General features: G+C 34.8%; 1 protein-coding gene across 1 annotated transcript in view; it reads right to left on the bottom strand.

Annotated features, from left to right (window-relative positions):
• Window positions 1-526: 526 nt before the first annotated feature.
• The window catches only part of LOC104083369 (cohesin subunit SA-2), a 24,853-nt gene continuing 7,787 nt past the window's right edge, over window positions 527-17,592 (bottom strand). Inside the window, exons 6-22 of the mRNA XM_009586839.1 lie at window positions 16,166-16,368; window positions 13,771-13,924; window positions 11,443-11,516; window positions 11,212-11,335; window positions 9,922-10,020; window positions 9,746-9,825; window positions 9,130-9,237; window positions 8,164-8,275; window positions 7,393-7,510; window positions 6,576-6,679; window positions 5,671-5,763; window positions 5,388-5,477; window positions 4,109-4,312; window positions 2,452-2,522; window positions 1,942-2,029; window positions 1,759-1,839; window positions 527-541 (exon numbers count right to left, since the gene is read on the bottom strand). Of these exons, the coding sequence (XP_009585134.1) occupies window positions 527-541; window positions 1,759-1,839; window positions 1,942-2,029; window positions 2,452-2,522; window positions 4,109-4,312; window positions 5,388-5,477; window positions 5,671-5,763; window positions 6,576-6,679; window positions 7,393-7,510; window positions 8,164-8,275; window positions 9,130-9,237; window positions 9,746-9,825; window positions 9,922-10,020; window positions 11,212-11,335; window positions 11,443-11,516; window positions 13,771-13,924; window positions 16,166-16,368 (1,818 nt within the window). The remainder of the gene's footprint in view (window positions 542-1,758; window positions 1,840-1,941; window positions 2,030-2,451; window positions 2,523-4,108; window positions 4,313-5,387; window positions 5,478-5,670; window positions 5,764-6,575; window positions 6,680-7,392; window positions 7,511-8,163; window positions 8,276-9,129; window positions 9,238-9,745; window positions 9,826-9,921; window positions 10,021-11,211; window positions 11,336-11,442; window positions 11,517-13,770; window positions 13,925-16,165; window positions 16,369-17,592) is intronic.

Genomic DNA, 17,592 nt, shown 5'->3' with positions numbered 1-17,592 from the left:
CTGAAAGTATTACAAATTACATTTTACTAAAAAATAGCTAAGTTAATCTTCATTTCGAACCTAACTTTTCAGTATTTAGCTCAGCTTCTGCCATCAGGCTTGCGATCACTACTTCAATCACTACTACAAAGAACTCAGACTATTGTTTACCCATTAAAGAATAAACTAACAAAGCCTCCAAATCCTTCACTCACATAAGTGGTTCTCAACAATCTATGTATCCACTTCATATCTGATATTCTTGGTTTTGGAAATGTTAAAAGCCGTTAAAACCTAGATGGTAAAGTAGCTAGCCAGCCAGTGTTGAAGAAGTTCACATTTATTTAACACACCTTCAGACTGTAATTACTGAATCAGTAAGGCCGCAATTATTCATTGGACTACTGAAGTCTTAACATGATAGAAGAAGGGGGGAAAAAAAAAAAAAGAAAAAACACCATGATCTCACAAAGGTGTCCTCTGTTATAAAAACCATTAGTACAAATTACATAGCATGCTTCTCTACTCTCCTGTATCTACCAGAAGCTCATACTACCACACCCTAAAATAAAGAAAAAAGAAAAAATTTATAAATCCCCACATTAAAATAAGTTTATTGTAATAATGGATTTTTAATTAATTACAAATTACAATTTATCAATTATAAATTATTAATGTTTTGAGTTCTCTTTGTTTTCTCCCTAGTAAATTACGACAGATGCCTACAACTTCTTTTTCTTAAATTAAATTAAGTATGGCAATCAAAGTGTTTAAAAAACCTGAAGAATTTATTTATTTAATCTCTGACATAAATAAAGCATGTGTTATCAATAACTCCAATAACAAAGTGCAACTCCAGTGTAAATTTATGGTGAAAGAGCTCAAAATATACCCTTCTTACAGGCCTCTAAAAGGCTTCCAGAAAAACTATGTTTGATTGTAACTTTTTTTTTTTAGTTAAAGAAATCAAAATGTTTTAGCACTTACAAACTCCATTCTAAACTGTCCAGCCTTTCAGAAACCATCTTTCATTAGGCACTTTGCACAGCAAACCACCTAATCACCCTCTTTAAGCAGTGCTATCCAGTGGACACAGGAAACCTTAATCCTTCTTCCAAGATTTTTCGAGAAGTGAAGTTAGAAAGATGACATTTGCCAGAGCTTTGCCCTTCAAGATTACTATGCATAGAACCAGAACAGGCCCTTTTATTATTCCCCGAGAAAGTTTCAAATTTAACTTAATCTTTTCATGTCTTTATTTAACAACACATTTAAAAAACTGATGAAGAGCAAAGTATGATTGCAACAGACTGAGCAATAAGAATACTAAGATAGTGTGCAAATTCTTGTATCTCACTGACTTGTCACTGATACTTCACAGTTTGCATACAAATTCAAACCCACTACTTGAGAGTAGACAGACAGACTATATTGTGTTTTGTAACTGGTATTCTACCCCTCCTTAGCATTGTTACTGCGCCAGACTAACAGGTATTGCATTTATTTACTGCAATTACTTTAAGATTCTGTCAAATTAAACATAATATTGACATTTAAATAGTAAAACCATAACAATTTAGAGAAATACTAGGTTTAAAAGTCAAGCATTCCGCTACTAAAACTATGAATTCTGAAGAACTTATTAGAAAAGCAGATTTAGGCAGGTATCAGTATAAAAAAAAATTCTTAGTCTTAATTAATTCCACCACAGTTCCCACTTGATGACACTGCAGGTATGTACAAATGTTTATTTACTAATACAACTGGAACAAGGCATACCTTTGTGGAACTGCTTTCAGTAATTTTTGCTAGCTGCCAAAGGATTACATAATGAGTACACTGCAGTGCATGAATAACAATCTGAAATCAAAAGGAAAAACGCATTAGATGACAAAGGCCAATAAAAGACAACAACAAAAGCTATTTATTGTTGTACCTAAAGAACACATTTTAACTACAGACCTGTTCTGGCATGTCTCCATTTTCAATGCCAGTTTTCAATAACTTGTAGTTGCAGCCAAACAAGTCCCATCTTGATAGGTCATGAGCACTGGAAGCATTAGAAATGAAGCAAAGATGTAATTTAGCTAACACCATTGCTGCAATTTGATGTTAACAACTACTAAAAGCTTAACTGGTCTAAAAAATTAAAAATTAAAAAAAACAAAACAAAACAACTAAAAAACGAAAACAAAACTAAACCACAAATACCCCCCCAACCCCCAACAAAAAACACCCCAACCACACAAAAAAATACCAAAGCAAAAAAAACCCAGATTATTTCAGTTTTGTATATATTTCTTCATATATCCAAAATGTGTCATGTTCTGCACAACTCTCAATCATTCACACTAAACAAAAAAACCCTCCAAGTTGCATTAAAAAGTTAAGAGATATCAAATTAAAAACAAACAAACAAAACCAACCCCACACACCACAAACCCTGACAGATCTTTGCAGAAGCCTACTTACTTGTGAAAAGCCGTGATTCTCTTCAGTGTTGACAAGACTTGATATGCATCATCTTCATCAGGTTCCTCCCCCTATTTAATTATCATATGGTAAGATATGCCAAGCAATGTATGCTAAGCAAACTAGGGAACTTCAGAAGATTAAAACAAACAAACAAAAAACCCCACTGAACCCCAAAACATCCCCCCCAAACCCAACCAACCACAACCAAAAAAAAGGGAGGGAGAGAGAGAGAGAGAACTGCATCTAAACTATTTATCAATGACACATTTGTTTTTAGAAGAGTTAAAGAGTTTGAGAAAGAAGGTAGCAGTTCATGTTTAGAAACAGTCTAATAATAATAAAATAAATAGCAGCACAAGGAGAAGTAGGGGAGGGGGGTGAGAAGGAGGGAGAAGGGAAAAAAAAAAAAGTCTAAGATAGCGAAATACAATGTATTATGTAGGTGCTTCAATTTTCTCTGAAGAATCCAGCAGAGGCCACTGTCAGACAATAGATACTGGACTAGATGGGCCACAGGTCAGTACCTCAATCTTACTTTAATCAGAGAAAAAAAGTCTTTGAGAGGTAAGGGAAGTGTTTTGTTCTAATTTTCCCCACAAGTTCTAATAAACTTGCATTTCGAGAAAGAAAAGGAGTAAAGGGTCCAAAAAGTATCTATTTAATACATAGGATGAACTATCTAAGGTCACAGAAACTCCTCCTCAGTGTACCAGAGATACTGCAAGTCCAATGCATTATACTGTTCTGCAGTTGCACAACCTTATCAAAGCACTATGGATTTCAACACTTCCACCAGAGTATTTGTCATTTTCCTTCAAACCAACTGTTTGACATTTCATTTCCTTGCTTTACCTCTCATTCTTTCTTTTTCTCACAAAGGAGGAAATAAATGGATTACTAGGCACATTTCTTATACAGTCCACATATGTCTAGGGTTTCTAGAGTGGAGTCCTAGTTCAGGCCAATAAAAGAGGAACAGGAGCAAAGCTTGATAAAATAAGTCTGCATCTGAGAACTGTGGAGAATGAAGTCACCAAAGAGACACTTCCCATGCTCTTTATTACAGATGAGGAGGAGGAGAAACAAGTTTTGTCTGAATGTCAGAGATTCCACATAGTGAAGTTAAATACTGTATCAGAAAATTCTCACTCTTCAGATTAGCACGGTGTGGGAACAAAGTGATTTTTAAGCTATTAACTGCATCTGCTTGCATTCAGGAAGGGAGGGGGAGTGTTTTCTAGAGATTTTGATATTTAACAACAGCAACATGCAATCACAAGCAAGACTAGCAACACTAGTACATCTGAGGAGGATCCTAGCGGAATTACAATGCTACACCTCTCAAAAACATGAGCTTCAAAACCTAAAGGTGAAAAGTTTACATAATTTCATAGTTTATCTGAAACTTATCACAAATTCCCAAAAGACACTTGTCAAAAGATTAAAATTAAAGACTACTGTCCTAATATAAAAGAACAGTCTGAGTTCACATAATCACAGAAATGATACGGTTGTATTACTGTGCTTGACTTAACAGTTTTGAAAGTCAGAGGGAAGTTCCCATCCCTAACTCATTGACTTGCATAGGAAGGCAGAAAAACATACTGAAAATATTTACAGGGGCAGGAAAAGTTGATCTTGCACATTAAAATACCTCTTGCAGGAAGTCTTCAAGAAGTCGATTAAACTTGTCTGCCAATTCATCTATTAACTGACTTCTTGCAATGTCAACCCTGTTAAAGATTGTGAATTCTTCATTACAGAGAGCGTGGTATGTTTTTGAACAGGCTTCCAAAACATCTATATCTGTGTGCTTCTCCACAATATCCCGGATTTGTCGCAGTAAGGCATCCAAATGCTACAAGAAAGATGAGGCATGGAAAAAAGTATGCGTTCATATACATATATATACACACACGCACGTGCACATATTTTTAATAAAACTTAAGGAATTTTAAAAGATAAATTCAATTTATTACTTTTGTAATTATGCTACAGAACACAAAACACTTCTAGAAAGCCGGTAAAGCTTCTGAGTAAATTAAAAATCTATTCAGCAAAAATTAAGTGGGAGCTTGTCAAAGGCTAAAGATTCAATGCATTTTAAAAAGTCAATAAAAATTTGCAATTGCCGGTATGGTTTTATCTACTTGAATTTGCAATGACAACTGTACAACACAGAAGCATTTATCTCCCACTCACACAAACATTTACACACGGTCTTAAAAGCTGTATAATTGAAGATTTAGTTTCATAACACTCAAGTGTTAGCACTGAAACCAACTTCAGTTGTTCTTATGTGCCTCCCCTCAACCTGAGTTGTTCACTGCTGCTCTACCACTGCTGGGCTACACTGCCAACTAAACATTTTATTACTTTTTTGACCCTAATGATTTCCAGCTACTTGCTTCACAATACAGCAAAATAGTGCATCTGAGAAGGAAAAAATAGAGATGAGAACAGCTTACAGCAACTTCATCACCACAGCAGATAAAATGAGAACAGTAACTACATAATTTGTGATCTGGTAGTTTCCCCTTTTTCATGCAATGAAGTCAGTGGTTTATTAGTTTCAGTGATCAGAAAAAGAAAACTTATCAAGCTACTTCTACAAGCTTTATTTGTCAGGCAGCATACCTCAAACATGACCATAACCCAACAACAAATGCTCTTGCATAAAGTTCATCTAACTGGCAAGTTTCTCTGTTAAAACTCGCCAGACAGACCTTAGAAAACTCAAACTTTCAGTATCTCTAAGAACAGCAGCCAGTCACATCTCTGAAGTCCTAGTCTCATTCTCAATAAGGGTGACAATAAATAAAGTCTCACTTACACAAAAAAATGCACCTACAACGGTGACTGGAATTCCAGCGATTAAGTCTAAATTCTGGGTTTTCTCCTTTTGTGTTAAGTGTTTTTGAATGTTACCTTACCTTTTCTAATCGCCCTGTTGTATAAATTTCCAAATCAAAGTACTGTGGCAACTGCAGTAAGTTGGTGACTTTTTCTGCATCTACAGAATACTGTAAAATTGACAAGGAAAACAGTTTAAATGAAAAAGTCTTGGACAACACAATTTGTTATAGAACAATCAAATATTAATAAAGACTAATAAGAAAAAATGAAGACTTGTGCAAGCCATACAGTTAATTACAGAAACTATACTTTTAACATTTCAACAACAGTCCATCAGCAAAAAATGGAATTAAAATCTACCTTTGCTAGCAACTGAGGAAGTGCCACTGCAAAAAGTTCAGTAATTTTTGTCCTGTCATCCAACTGGGTTTTCTTTTCCTTTGCTGTCAGCACCTAAAATATTGGTATCGTGAGGATTTTACAACTAAAAGTTCTGGTGCAAAGTTTCATTATCATTAATGAAATGACAATTAGGTACACAGACCTTCTAATATCACAGTAAAATATCAATGTAAAAAAAAAAAAAAAGGCCAATGAAAAAAAAAATTCAGCACTCAAAAAATGCAATTCAAAGTTACACCTAATACTATCCCTGCAACAAAATACCATGATCAAAATGCTTTTCTTGCCAATGAAAGAACAGCAAACCTTTCAGCTTGCTTACGATTTTTAATGATATTTACTCAATTCGTATGTCAATCTGATATTCATACAAGTTTTCAATCTGTACCTAAATGGGTTTCTTACCAAAAGCTCCATCAGTCTTGAAAGCAGTTCCCCTCCCTGCTTAATGCCACAGTAAAAGAGGGTTGCCTAAACTCTATACGCTCAGAAAAAGCCAATTGGTGGACTGTCCTCCTTCCAAAGAGGCTATGAAGTATACTCCCTTTCCTCATTTTGCTCTTTCAAATTGAAAATACTTTTAGCTTTCCCAAATATTGATTTTTGTTCTCCTTTCTAACCAATACTTCTTTCAAAATCAATTTTGTACTACCTTTAATAGTAAAAACAAATGCAGTAGTCCAAACAATATTAAGCATGTGCCAAAGTCCAGAAAAAGTGAACTATCCAGATACTGGAGGCTGAAGCTGAATTTCTGAATTCAGCCCCTTCAGCAGCAAAAGCCTACAACCTTTTCCTTCTTCCTACACTGTCCCCACATAGCCATTCCCACATCTCTAGACGAGTAGCTTTTTGCTTCCTACCCTTTTCCCTGTTCCTCTTCCCACAGGAGGATGACATTCAGCTGCTTGCCGAATTGTACAAAGCATTATTTCAATCAGTGCGCTTTCCTGTCTATCCGTTAAAGCTGAAATTTAAGAAACAGATGTTAATACACAGCTTGATTTTTCATTTTCCACAAGTATTAGTAACTAAGGATCAAAATATGTTTATTTTTTTAAAGAAAAAAAGAAAGGCATTTAGGCCAATAGCTCATTTCCAGGGGTGGGGGTGGCACAGGGGAGAGAGAAGATAAGCACCTTATAAAACAACAGAAGAAAATATTTAAAAATTAGGAAATATCACAGGATGAAACAAATAGCAAGTTTTACAATAATTTTAATTCCTTTTCATTTTTCAGAGGTCCATTTACTAGGACCTATGAATCACAGAATTATGCCAGGTGGTTTGTTTGATTTTACTGTCACTAAAGAAATGATGGTATTTTTCCATAGGGTAGTTTTAACACTCAATGAATGAACCAGTTTCAAAAGCAACTTAGTTTCTCTAATGCCAGAAGTGCAGCCTGAACCTGTAGAACAGAACAGTAGGGCAACTGGACACTGCAGTTTTCTCCCACTTTTCTTCCCACCGTTGTTCTTCTGTGTCTCACTTCCATACCAGAAGTGATCTCTTTCTACTCTTCCTCACATTTTATAATTACTATTAGTGATTTATTATAGTCATGTAAAAATAGAGAATATATGGGGACTCATAAACGTAAACATCTTATTTCCTTATAAATCAGGACTAACAGAAACTGCATAGCAATACAAAGAAAGAGCTATGAAAATCTCTTACGTTCTTCTCCATTGAGAGGCTCCTCCAACAGAAGACTGTTCATACATTCCCAGTCCTTCAAGAGGTCTGTTGCACAGTCCCACATGCTGTCCACAAGATAAGCAGCATGTTCATGCAACTAAAATGAGAACAGATTAAGTTTTTTTCTTTATCAGCAATAAAGTTCATTACAGAACTTGTTATAATACAGAGTATTTTTCTCGCTTGGCTCCTGTCCGTGGCAAAAAACCAGAGAAAATTTTGCGAGCTCTCTGGTTCAACAGAAGCCTCTCTTCCCCAATTAATTAAAAAAGATGAATCCAGACCAACTGCTACAAAGAGTAGTGCTACAAGATCTGTCAGAACTTAGGAATAGGGGGTGGGGGTTGTGGTGGGGGGATTTGTTTGTCTGGGTTTTTTTTTTCCCCTCTCCCCTTATAAATCTCCTAAATCACAATTTCTTTCCACCTACATATCAGCATGAAAAATGACGGATGAGTATTTGTCAGAGTAGAGCTCACAGCCTGTCTCAACACTGTGTACTGGACAGATCCTTAAAATAAACACAACCACGCAAAACAGTCTTTCGACCCTCAGGTTGCTCAAATAATAGGAAAACCAGGACAGATTCATGGTTATTAACCAATGAGTGGAGAAGAGAAAAACAACAACAAATTAAATTTAAAAAAAAAAAAAAATTAAAACAAACAAGCAAAAAAGCAAACAAAAACAAAAAAAAAAACCCCAAAACACACACCCCAAAAACAAGGATATCCCTGAAACTCAACTTACTTCACTTTCCAAAAAGAAAAACACTAATGTCTTCACAAGATTAGCATTCGGACTTTGTCTTCCCCTTCTTTTAAGTATTCCATCATCTTCAGGATCTCTGCGGCTGAAAAGCCTAAAAGAAAAATTGTTTCAGGACAAGTTTCTACTTCATTGCCTTTGCACAGTCAATTCATATCAAGACATTGTTTTTTTTATAGACACACACTTAATACCTTGATGCTTGGCTCCACGTTTTATTTTGAAAGGAAATAATTTGGGACAAGTATCATTTGAACAATTTCATATATGCTGAGTTGGTATTTCACTGACTGTTTCCAGTGGAATGTATAATTATAACAAAATACTTTACAAACATCAGTGATAATTGCAGGTGCTTGCTCCTCTAGCAAACTACATTTTCTGAACCTCCCCACATGAGACTTTAAAGCCGCAAAGAAATACTGGAAGAAGGTCTGAAAAGTATTAGATGGAAACTATTTTGTCTCCTTATACACCCGATATGTGTTGAATCTCTCTCTCTTTTTTTTTCTTTTTCTTTTTTTTTTTTTTAAACAGAAAAATACTTTATGAAATGGTCATATGAGCCAACTTTGGCAGGGGTGGGGTGAGGGAACTACAAATGGGAAAATACTTGTTATGATGCAAGCGCAAGTTTTAGGTACCAAACTACGTGAGCGTTTTAAGGTATTTTGCAGACCACAGGAAAGATGGTAAAGGAAAAGACAGAGGAATGTTTTTATTATATTCCCTGTAGGTACAAGCTTTTAAAGCACAGCCTTCAAAATTACTCTCTACTTCCCATTCAGGAAAACTACAGTAGTGTTACATTTTCTGTAAGTTATTTCTTAAGGCCACTTCATTATTCAGTTTTTCCTTTTCTTAATTAAAAATAATGAGAATCATAGTATTAAGGCACAAACTAAAATCTACATGAACAAGAAGTTAACTATAGTTTCGCCACCTTACTTTTTATAAAGAAATTCCCCTGCGGCAACTGCTACTGGCCGATGAGCTGAATAAACTAGATGGTAGACATTTTCACAGTCTTCTGCAGTCAGAACTTCTTCGCTACTCCTAGGGGTGGGGATGGAAGAAGGAAAGGAAAAAAGCTGAGTCAATAGAGTATGAACTCTAATGAGGGAGACGGAAATGAACGAGAATCTAAACCTTTTCCTTCAATTTACCATCCCAAAACCCAAAACAAGATAGCTTAGTTCCTAAACAAAAATTACTGATAAAGTATGAGCGTTTGGTACAAGGTTAGCTCAAAAGTTCAACTGCTGTGTAATGTTCAATACATCCTATATTCCTTCAGTTCAAATATTCCATGACAGCTTCAAATTAGGGAGGCTGAATTCTAAGTTTCTAGTCTTTACACTTACTTAACTGTGGTAGATAATAACAGCACTGTTCTAGTCAGATTACTTTTGAAATTCCAATTTGTTTGCATGTAAGATGTGTAGACATTTATCTAGACTTTGGATTATTTGAATTCTGTCGAGCTGCTGTCCTCGCCCACAGGCATGAGAAATACTTTTAATATTTCTTGTAGAGTCAGATAAGGAGATATACATGTACTTACTGTAAAACAAGAGTGAGTAATTTTATTGCTTGGACTGCAACATCATATTCTTTGTCAAGAGTCATAGACACAATTCTATCCTAAGAATACAAAAGAAAGTATTTTCAAAGAGGAAAGAAGTGTAATACAACTTTAAAAAAATTCCTATGTACTTAAAAATATGAAGTTACACTAACCTTGAACCGACTGGTGAAGAGTTCCAATTTGGAATTAAGCTCTTTATTATAGTAAAGCCCTTGCAAAGCAGTTAGGCATTTGAGTCTTACTTCCCCTTGCTAAAATAAAATTAAGAACTGGATTAAAAGTCAAGTATAGGATACAGATATGATCTTCAAATCATACAAGACAAGTTTCTTTTGCAGTCTGAATTAATTCAAAGACAAAGATTAAATGTTGTCAAGATATACCATAAATAATCATATTAATGACATAAGAATATGTCCTTGTTTGTAACCAGTCAATGAAGAAGAAAAAAAAAACCAAAACCAAAAAACCCTCAATGTCTTACTGCAGTTAGTATCTCTGTAAATCAAAATGCACTTGTTTCAGTCTTTAAAGATGTACTCTAACTGCTTAAGATATTTCTAAGTAGAATTCTACATGTTTCCTTTCACTTAATTTAAAACTGGCAACATCTATATCATTAACAACATCTCTTATTAGGTGAGAATTACCAAGTCGATACAGAGAGAAATATTCCTCCTGAAGTACAAGAGCTATTTTAGCAGAGAACATGTTTTAAGGTATAGATACAGAAATACTTTTCAAAAGTCTAGGACAACTGACCTCACGCAGCTTCTTATCACCCCACTGCCAGAGGTTATTGTTTTTTGATACCAAACCCATGAACAGCATAGCATGAGTGAGCATCCCTCATTTGTTTCACTTCACATTCAATAGCTTGAAGTCTCCAATGCAAGAACTGAGACAATGTGCTGACTCAGCAATGAATCAAGGAGTATTTGTAAACTGTATCTGTTGACCACTCTAAGCAGAGAATAATCTCTAGCTAGTAGCTGGTAAGTAACAGCTTGAGGCACTCATCAGCACAAAAGAGGACTTTTCCCATGCTTTTTACAGCTAGCCGAGAATGCTAAAAAGTTTCTTAACTTGGCAAAACAGAGAAACTGTTAGGCTATGTGACTGGATTATTCCACGTGAAATGCATTAATTTTAAATAGTTAAGTATTATAAAGTAGAGGTCTGTATCAGCAATAAATAAATAGAAAAAGCCATTTCCTTACAAATAACAGTTCCTTAAAAATCCATATATACTCTATAAAACCATTCAAAAGATTCAAGTCTATTTTATATGTATGTTGAAACGCCAGTGCTTCTGAGTGATACGAAACACACTGACTGATTAAAACAGTTAAGAGATCAGAACCTAGTCTGGCAAGATCAACAACCAAAAACGTGGAGTTTATGCTTCGTGATTCTGGTTCCTTTTCCTCAATGCAGCTTACCTTATCATGCATAGTCCACCCTACATATTTTAAGTAGCTGTCATTGAGAAAGGCGTCACTGTACATCTTCATCCATATTCCAATCTCTTCAATACAGATAGCTCTTATTTCAGCAATTGCATCTCTGTGGAGAGAAGTGGGGCAATAGGATCAGACAGACGAATAATTAGAAATAACTTGCCACCAAAATAAATTAATGAAACTACAAATTAATTATTAAGAGAAACTTACCGGTATCTATGCACAAAAACACCTTTAAATATTGCATTCATCATGTTTTCTATTTCATCCTGATTTTCCTGAAGCTGAAAGAATGAACAGAGTAAATAAACAGTGAGCAGCACTTTTACAGTCGGATCAGATGATGCTGACACTAGACAAACTAAATTAAGTTAACATTTGCAAGTGTGGCCATTAAATCCCTTCCTGAAATATTCCAAATCTGTTTCACAGTACAATATGCTATTATTTAAGGAATTGTATCTACCACAGCATACAAATTTTAGTAATTCTGACCACTGGAAAACTGGTCTTCAATTGTAACAAAGACATCTTAGGTTTCTGCAAGCTCCTTCTTAAGTTATTTATAAGAAAACTTGATTTAATTTTCTAGTAACTTTTTAAGCCTGATGTCCAGCCCGATTTTTAATACACTTACTACGTTTTTATGGACATGTGTTATTAGAACAATACCCAAATCATGTGAACTGCATTACAAGGGGTCTTTTCTGTACTCTGAAGAATTTGTAATCTAAAAAGACAAGATACAGATGAAGAACTTTGCAAATGGCTACATGAGCAGCATATACTCTGTTTTGAATACCTCTTTCCTCCTCATCCATTACTTAATTAGAGAGAAAAAAATGCAGAAACTGAGTAAAGTATTGCAGAAAAAATTAACTTAAGAATATGGAGCTGAAAAATAATGGAGGAGACAAATCCAGTCTCAGTAACAGCACAAGAGCAAGACATGCAAATGAGGTAAAAAGTGATACATGCACTGTTTTAAAACACAGAAAATTGTATTTGCTTGGAAAGTGCAAGAAAGTCGATTTAAAGATCTGAAAATATTGTCAGCAGACAAGCATTTTTTTTTACGGTTTGAACTATAAAGGTAGGACAAATTGAGACAATGTTAATGAGAATAGCCAAGGACTGAGGAAGTTGACATTTCGATGGATCAGACTGAAAAAACAAAACACCAAAAAACCCCCACCAAAAACAAAACCAAAAAACCAACCACACACACCCCAAATCACCCAAAAAAACCCACAAAGAAACCACCAGAGATATTACCCTGGGGTTGTGCACATGCAGGGGAATGGATACAAAAGGTAAAGGATTTCTACAGAAATTTAGAAAAACAGCAAGAACGAACAATTCCCATAGCATCACAAGATTTGGGAATTTATGGAACAAAGGAAAAACTAAAAGGAAATACAGTAAGAAGAAAGACTAAGCAGCAGGAGGAAAGGACTAACAAAGCAAAATATTTAACATGTTCTGGGCCTAAATCTAACACTTGCCCACAGTAGCCTCTGAAGTAGGAAGAGGGAAAAAAAATTCAAAATATTAAAACAGAGGCATGCAAAAGGAATCAATGAATAAAGTGAATTTTAGTACTGGGTAATGCTGAGTTATAAATGAAACAAAACCTGAAATCAAACAAACAATTGAATGTTACTTCGAAGCTTACTTTTGTTAGTACAAGAAAAACAGAAAATCAAAACCAAAACTAGAAAAACTGCTAAGAAATCCTAAAAGCCAATATACATACAAGCAATTGAGATTGGGAAAAGTCTTGACTCTCACATCACTGCCTTTTCTGCGTATCTATGTATTACTTAAAATAGGACTGGTCCTGCACACGCATCTAGCACAACTACATTTAATGGGCGTTTAAGGGATCAGTCCCCAACTGCAAGATCTTTGTGAGATGAACAGAAGACAAAAGTTGTTAATTTATCTGAATTGTCAAGAAAGTAAAAACATTAACAGGTTACAGCACAAAAGCTGAAGAGCAAAGGCGAGATGTTTCCTTTGATCATGAGAAGGTTATTTCTAATGTCTAAAACAAACCAAACAAAAATAAAAACCCAAATCAAAACACCATTTCCCCAAAAAATAAAAATTTAAACCTGTATAATTAGGGTTTTCAACAAGACAGCGCTGTCAGCAATGAGTCAGCAAGTCCCTTTTACACAAAAAGAAAGAAAATAGAAGTAGACTGCATTTTCAATTTTGATAGTGTTTTCTGTAGAAGAAAAAACCTTATCTAAAGCCTTTAAACACATTTTCTGCTGAGATCGGTATTGACGTCATAAAAGCACTATTTTGCCCCAAGATCGTGGGGCTTCTCTAGAAGCCAAAACCAGTCAATGTATGGTCAAGAAATACAAAAAAATTATCTATCATTGATTGCAGTTTCTCTTGCTAACTCTATTAAGATGGCACTATCTGAAAATTTTTAAGAGTCTACATTTATCTCTTTTTACTGAAAACCAGACTTTAAAAAACACACTTATCCTATGCACACCAGCTACAGACAGTTGCACTAACCTCCTTTCTTTTCTGTAGTAAGAGTTCCAGCCTATCATTAGCTCGTTTTCCAATTATTTTATTTCGTTCTGCTTCATACTGCCGTTGTGTATTGTCCATGTTAATACTAAGATTTAATGCCACATTCACTAAAGCAGTCATCAGCTTCATGGCTACAAAAAAGTGAAAAGAGTAAGGATTATTTAAAAGGTTACCTGATGTAGGAAAAACGATAAACAAAACTCTTGACACTTCCTCCTGTCAATCCTTTCTGTATTTATGAAAATATATTCACTGTAAATTTCTCGATACACAAACTTCAGCAGTGTTTTACTAAACACTGCATCATTACTTATCAACACAATAGATAAAACATTGACATTTTGTTCTTTTCCTTCTGTCAATTTTTAAATACTATAAGCTTTATTGTTGAATTGAGATCTAGGATATACTTCCCCTAAAAAATGAAGGTGGAACGTACAATTTACAAACACAGCCCAGGAAATATTAAAAGGATTCCATTATTAGAATCAGTTAGTGGACTGATATTACCAAATCATTCAACCTCAAACATACAAGAAGTTTCTTTCTTCAGAAAGAAATATCTTAGACAACCAATGCCACCGTAACATACCATTCTTTTCCCCTCAATTTCATTTTAATGAGGGGCAGTTTTCTTTAAATATTCCTTTATCTGCAGAAGCAGAAAAAGGACATCAGCCAATTAGAAGCCAGAGAACTGACCAAAAGATAAAATACACTTGGGTGGGATTTTTTGCGTGCTTTTATTTCTGAATCAACCTTTTTAAAAGGGTGCAGACAAATATGCCTATTCCAGAAACCAGGAGGTGGTCAATAGTAGATCTGCTTTTCTTATGAACTTTTGTAACAACAAGGCATGAAAAGGGCTTGCGTTCGCAGAGCATACACAGAACATTATTAAGCGTGTATCACTAGCATAAAGTTGATGAGTAAGGCATAAAGACACGCAGATATATCAAAATATCATTACACACTGTGATCTCCAAGGATATCAAGATGAAAAGAACAAGTCTGAGCTAATCATAGAAGCCAAAATTACTGCAAATAACAGTAAATATGGATACAAGAATTTTGTGGGATGTCTCTATCCCATATAAAACACCATCTTCAAGAATACAAATTGTAATCTCATATGAAATGCACAAGCAATTACACAAAATCAACACAATCGACTACTGATGTGAACAAATGCAAACAGACTACTGAAAAATTATTTTGTGTGACAGAAATTAACAGGCAACAGGGCAACTTTGCAACTTCTATTGAGGCACAAAAATTTTAAAAAAGTAAAAACTTGGTGTTTGTTAAGAACTAAAATTTGTATTATTATATTTATGTATTATATGGTACAACAGTCAAATTGATGATAAAGCAGAATCAGTATATTCTCCTGAAATAAAAGATTTTGTTCCTCTCTTCTTGGCTAGTGGGAGTGTCACAGCAGCAGCCCGATGCGCAGTGTGCCAATGTATATTCAAGAGAGATGACTGATGAAGTAGAACAACTGATCAGATAGTCAGAACTGAAGCCAGCTGTAAATCAGCCAGTTCCAGTGAAGCTAACAAGAACTATTTCCAATGTGGCAAAAACATACAGGCTAAATTCACCTTGCTCAGGCTAAAATTGCTACAATAAGCCTACATAAGTGGACTGCTGCACAATGCCATCTGAGACCCTTCTTAATCAATCAACACAGGTTGATTTTGACTTCCTTATCCAAGAAGCTTATCCTTTGTCCATACAATGACGTATTTATTTAAAACACTCCATACTAAACTCCTAAGGGATTTCTTCATAATTTAAAAGATTTGAAAAAAGTCACGTAAAAAGGACAATTACTTAAAACCATACAGAAATTTAGTGACTGTATCACTAACGAAGCGTTCTTTAAAATTATTTCTAATCCAATGAATAGAAATGCTACTTTCAATTACATTGTGCACAGCCTCAATATACAGCACAATTTAAATTTGTAGGAAAAATTGCATCCTGCAGAGCATAAACAGATTCAACTGCATTTGAGGTTAGAAAGATACCTACACCCTTATTATGACCAAAGACAAACTTGTAGAATCAACTGGAAAGTTTCCTTCTATTTTCTTTTTCTACTAGACTTAAAGCTAACAAAAATTAAGTACTAGACAGCTGGTAAAGAATGCTTTAAAATAATGCTGTGTTTTTCAGTAATGGAAAACCAATAAAGACAAGATAAGAAAGCTGTACCAAAACAAGTTGCATTAGACGAAAACTGTATCACACAATGAAACACGAGCTGAACGTCAAGTATCAAGAAGTTCAACCAGAACAATTCTTTCCTGTGCAACACAAAACATAAAACGGAAGCAATACACAGATAAATATAGTTCACTGCCCTGCCAGTGTACTAGTGTGCCGAAATGCTCTGACTTGTGAGTCTGACAGCCCCGTAAGCAGTGAAATGACAGTATCCATCATATATTCATCATATATGATGCTATATTGACATTGTCGGACGAGTACTCCAATGAACTCACAAAAACTGGATTTGAACTTCTTCCACTGGGGACCAGCCATAGTTAGTGGATAATCGCCACTATCCTATTAAAAAACAAAAAAGGAAATGGGAAACTCTTTCAAACATCTTAAAATTTATTTTACTACATAAAGATTAAAAAGAGATGCGTACGACTTTAAAGACAAAATCTCCAGTGCCATAAAAACAATGCATCAGAAGAATATGATTCCACAAATATGCATCTACTTTGCAGCTTGGACTTACAGAATGTTGTCTCTGCATGTAACAAGTCCTACCATGAAAACTGTACATAACCAGATATACTGAAATAACTACTAATTTCTTCTTTCTGTCCTACTCCCTAAAAAAAAAAACCAACCAACACCAAACCAAACCAAAAAAACCCCATTCATACTCCTTACAAATCTGCTTCAGGTTACACTAGAACAAAAGAACAGTTAGTTGACATGTTTAGAAACACTCAGTTCAGGACCATAATAAAGTTTGTAGGGAGATGCTTACATACCAGACTGAAAATTCCTGAAGTCATAAAATGACCTACTAAAACACCTTGAATATAACAAATATGTGTTCCTCTCCTGATTTGGGAACCTTTACAAATAATAGTAAAATGACAGGGAAAAAAAATTGACAATCATTTTTATCGGTGCTTTTGTGACCAGCTTCTTTAAGAGGCTAAACAACATTACAGACCAAAATGAAGACAGTATCCATGAAAAGGGATTAGAAATCTGAGAGTTGTTCATTAGAATTCTGTAACAAGAAAAAGCGAGCATAACCGTGATAAAACTGAAGCTTTATAAATTTCATACAATATTGTAACCAAATCTATTTATGCATTGAGATAGTTCTAAGGAATACTAAAATCCTTTTGAACAAAAACATATTACATTTTCCCCTCTGTTAAAGTTACCTATGTTTTTTGGATTTTAATTGGGGGGCAAAGGGGGATTATTTCCATATCAGACAAATTTTGGGAGGAGGTTTTAAAGTTACCTCTTCGGAACACAAGGTGAAAGGAATACCACTCAAAAATAAACCCACCAAAAAAACCCAAACAAACAAACAAAACCCCACCAAAAACCAACCCCAAAACCCAACACATCTCATTTACCCCAACACTCCGTGGAACAGAAAGCAAGTGACAATTTAAAGGAAAAAAAGTTATAATCCCCATGAAAGGCAAAGCATTAGTCTTCAATTGGAGAATAATCAAATTCAAATACCCATGATTTGTAGATTAATGAATGCACAGAAATAAATTTAGCAACCATTTTAAAAGTTAA

The sequence above is a fragment of the Fulmarus glacialis genome, unplaced genomic scaffold (assembly GCF_000690835.1).
Source record: "Fulmarus glacialis isolate BGI_N327 unplaced genomic scaffold, ASM69083v1 scaffold721, whole genome shotgun sequence".
Classification (NCBI taxonomy): domain Eukaryota; kingdom Metazoa; phylum Chordata; class Aves; order Procellariiformes; family Procellariidae; genus Fulmarus; species Fulmarus glacialis.
The sequence above is the reverse complement of the archived record's forward strand: the minus strand, read 5'-3'. Positions and strand labels throughout refer to the sequence as shown.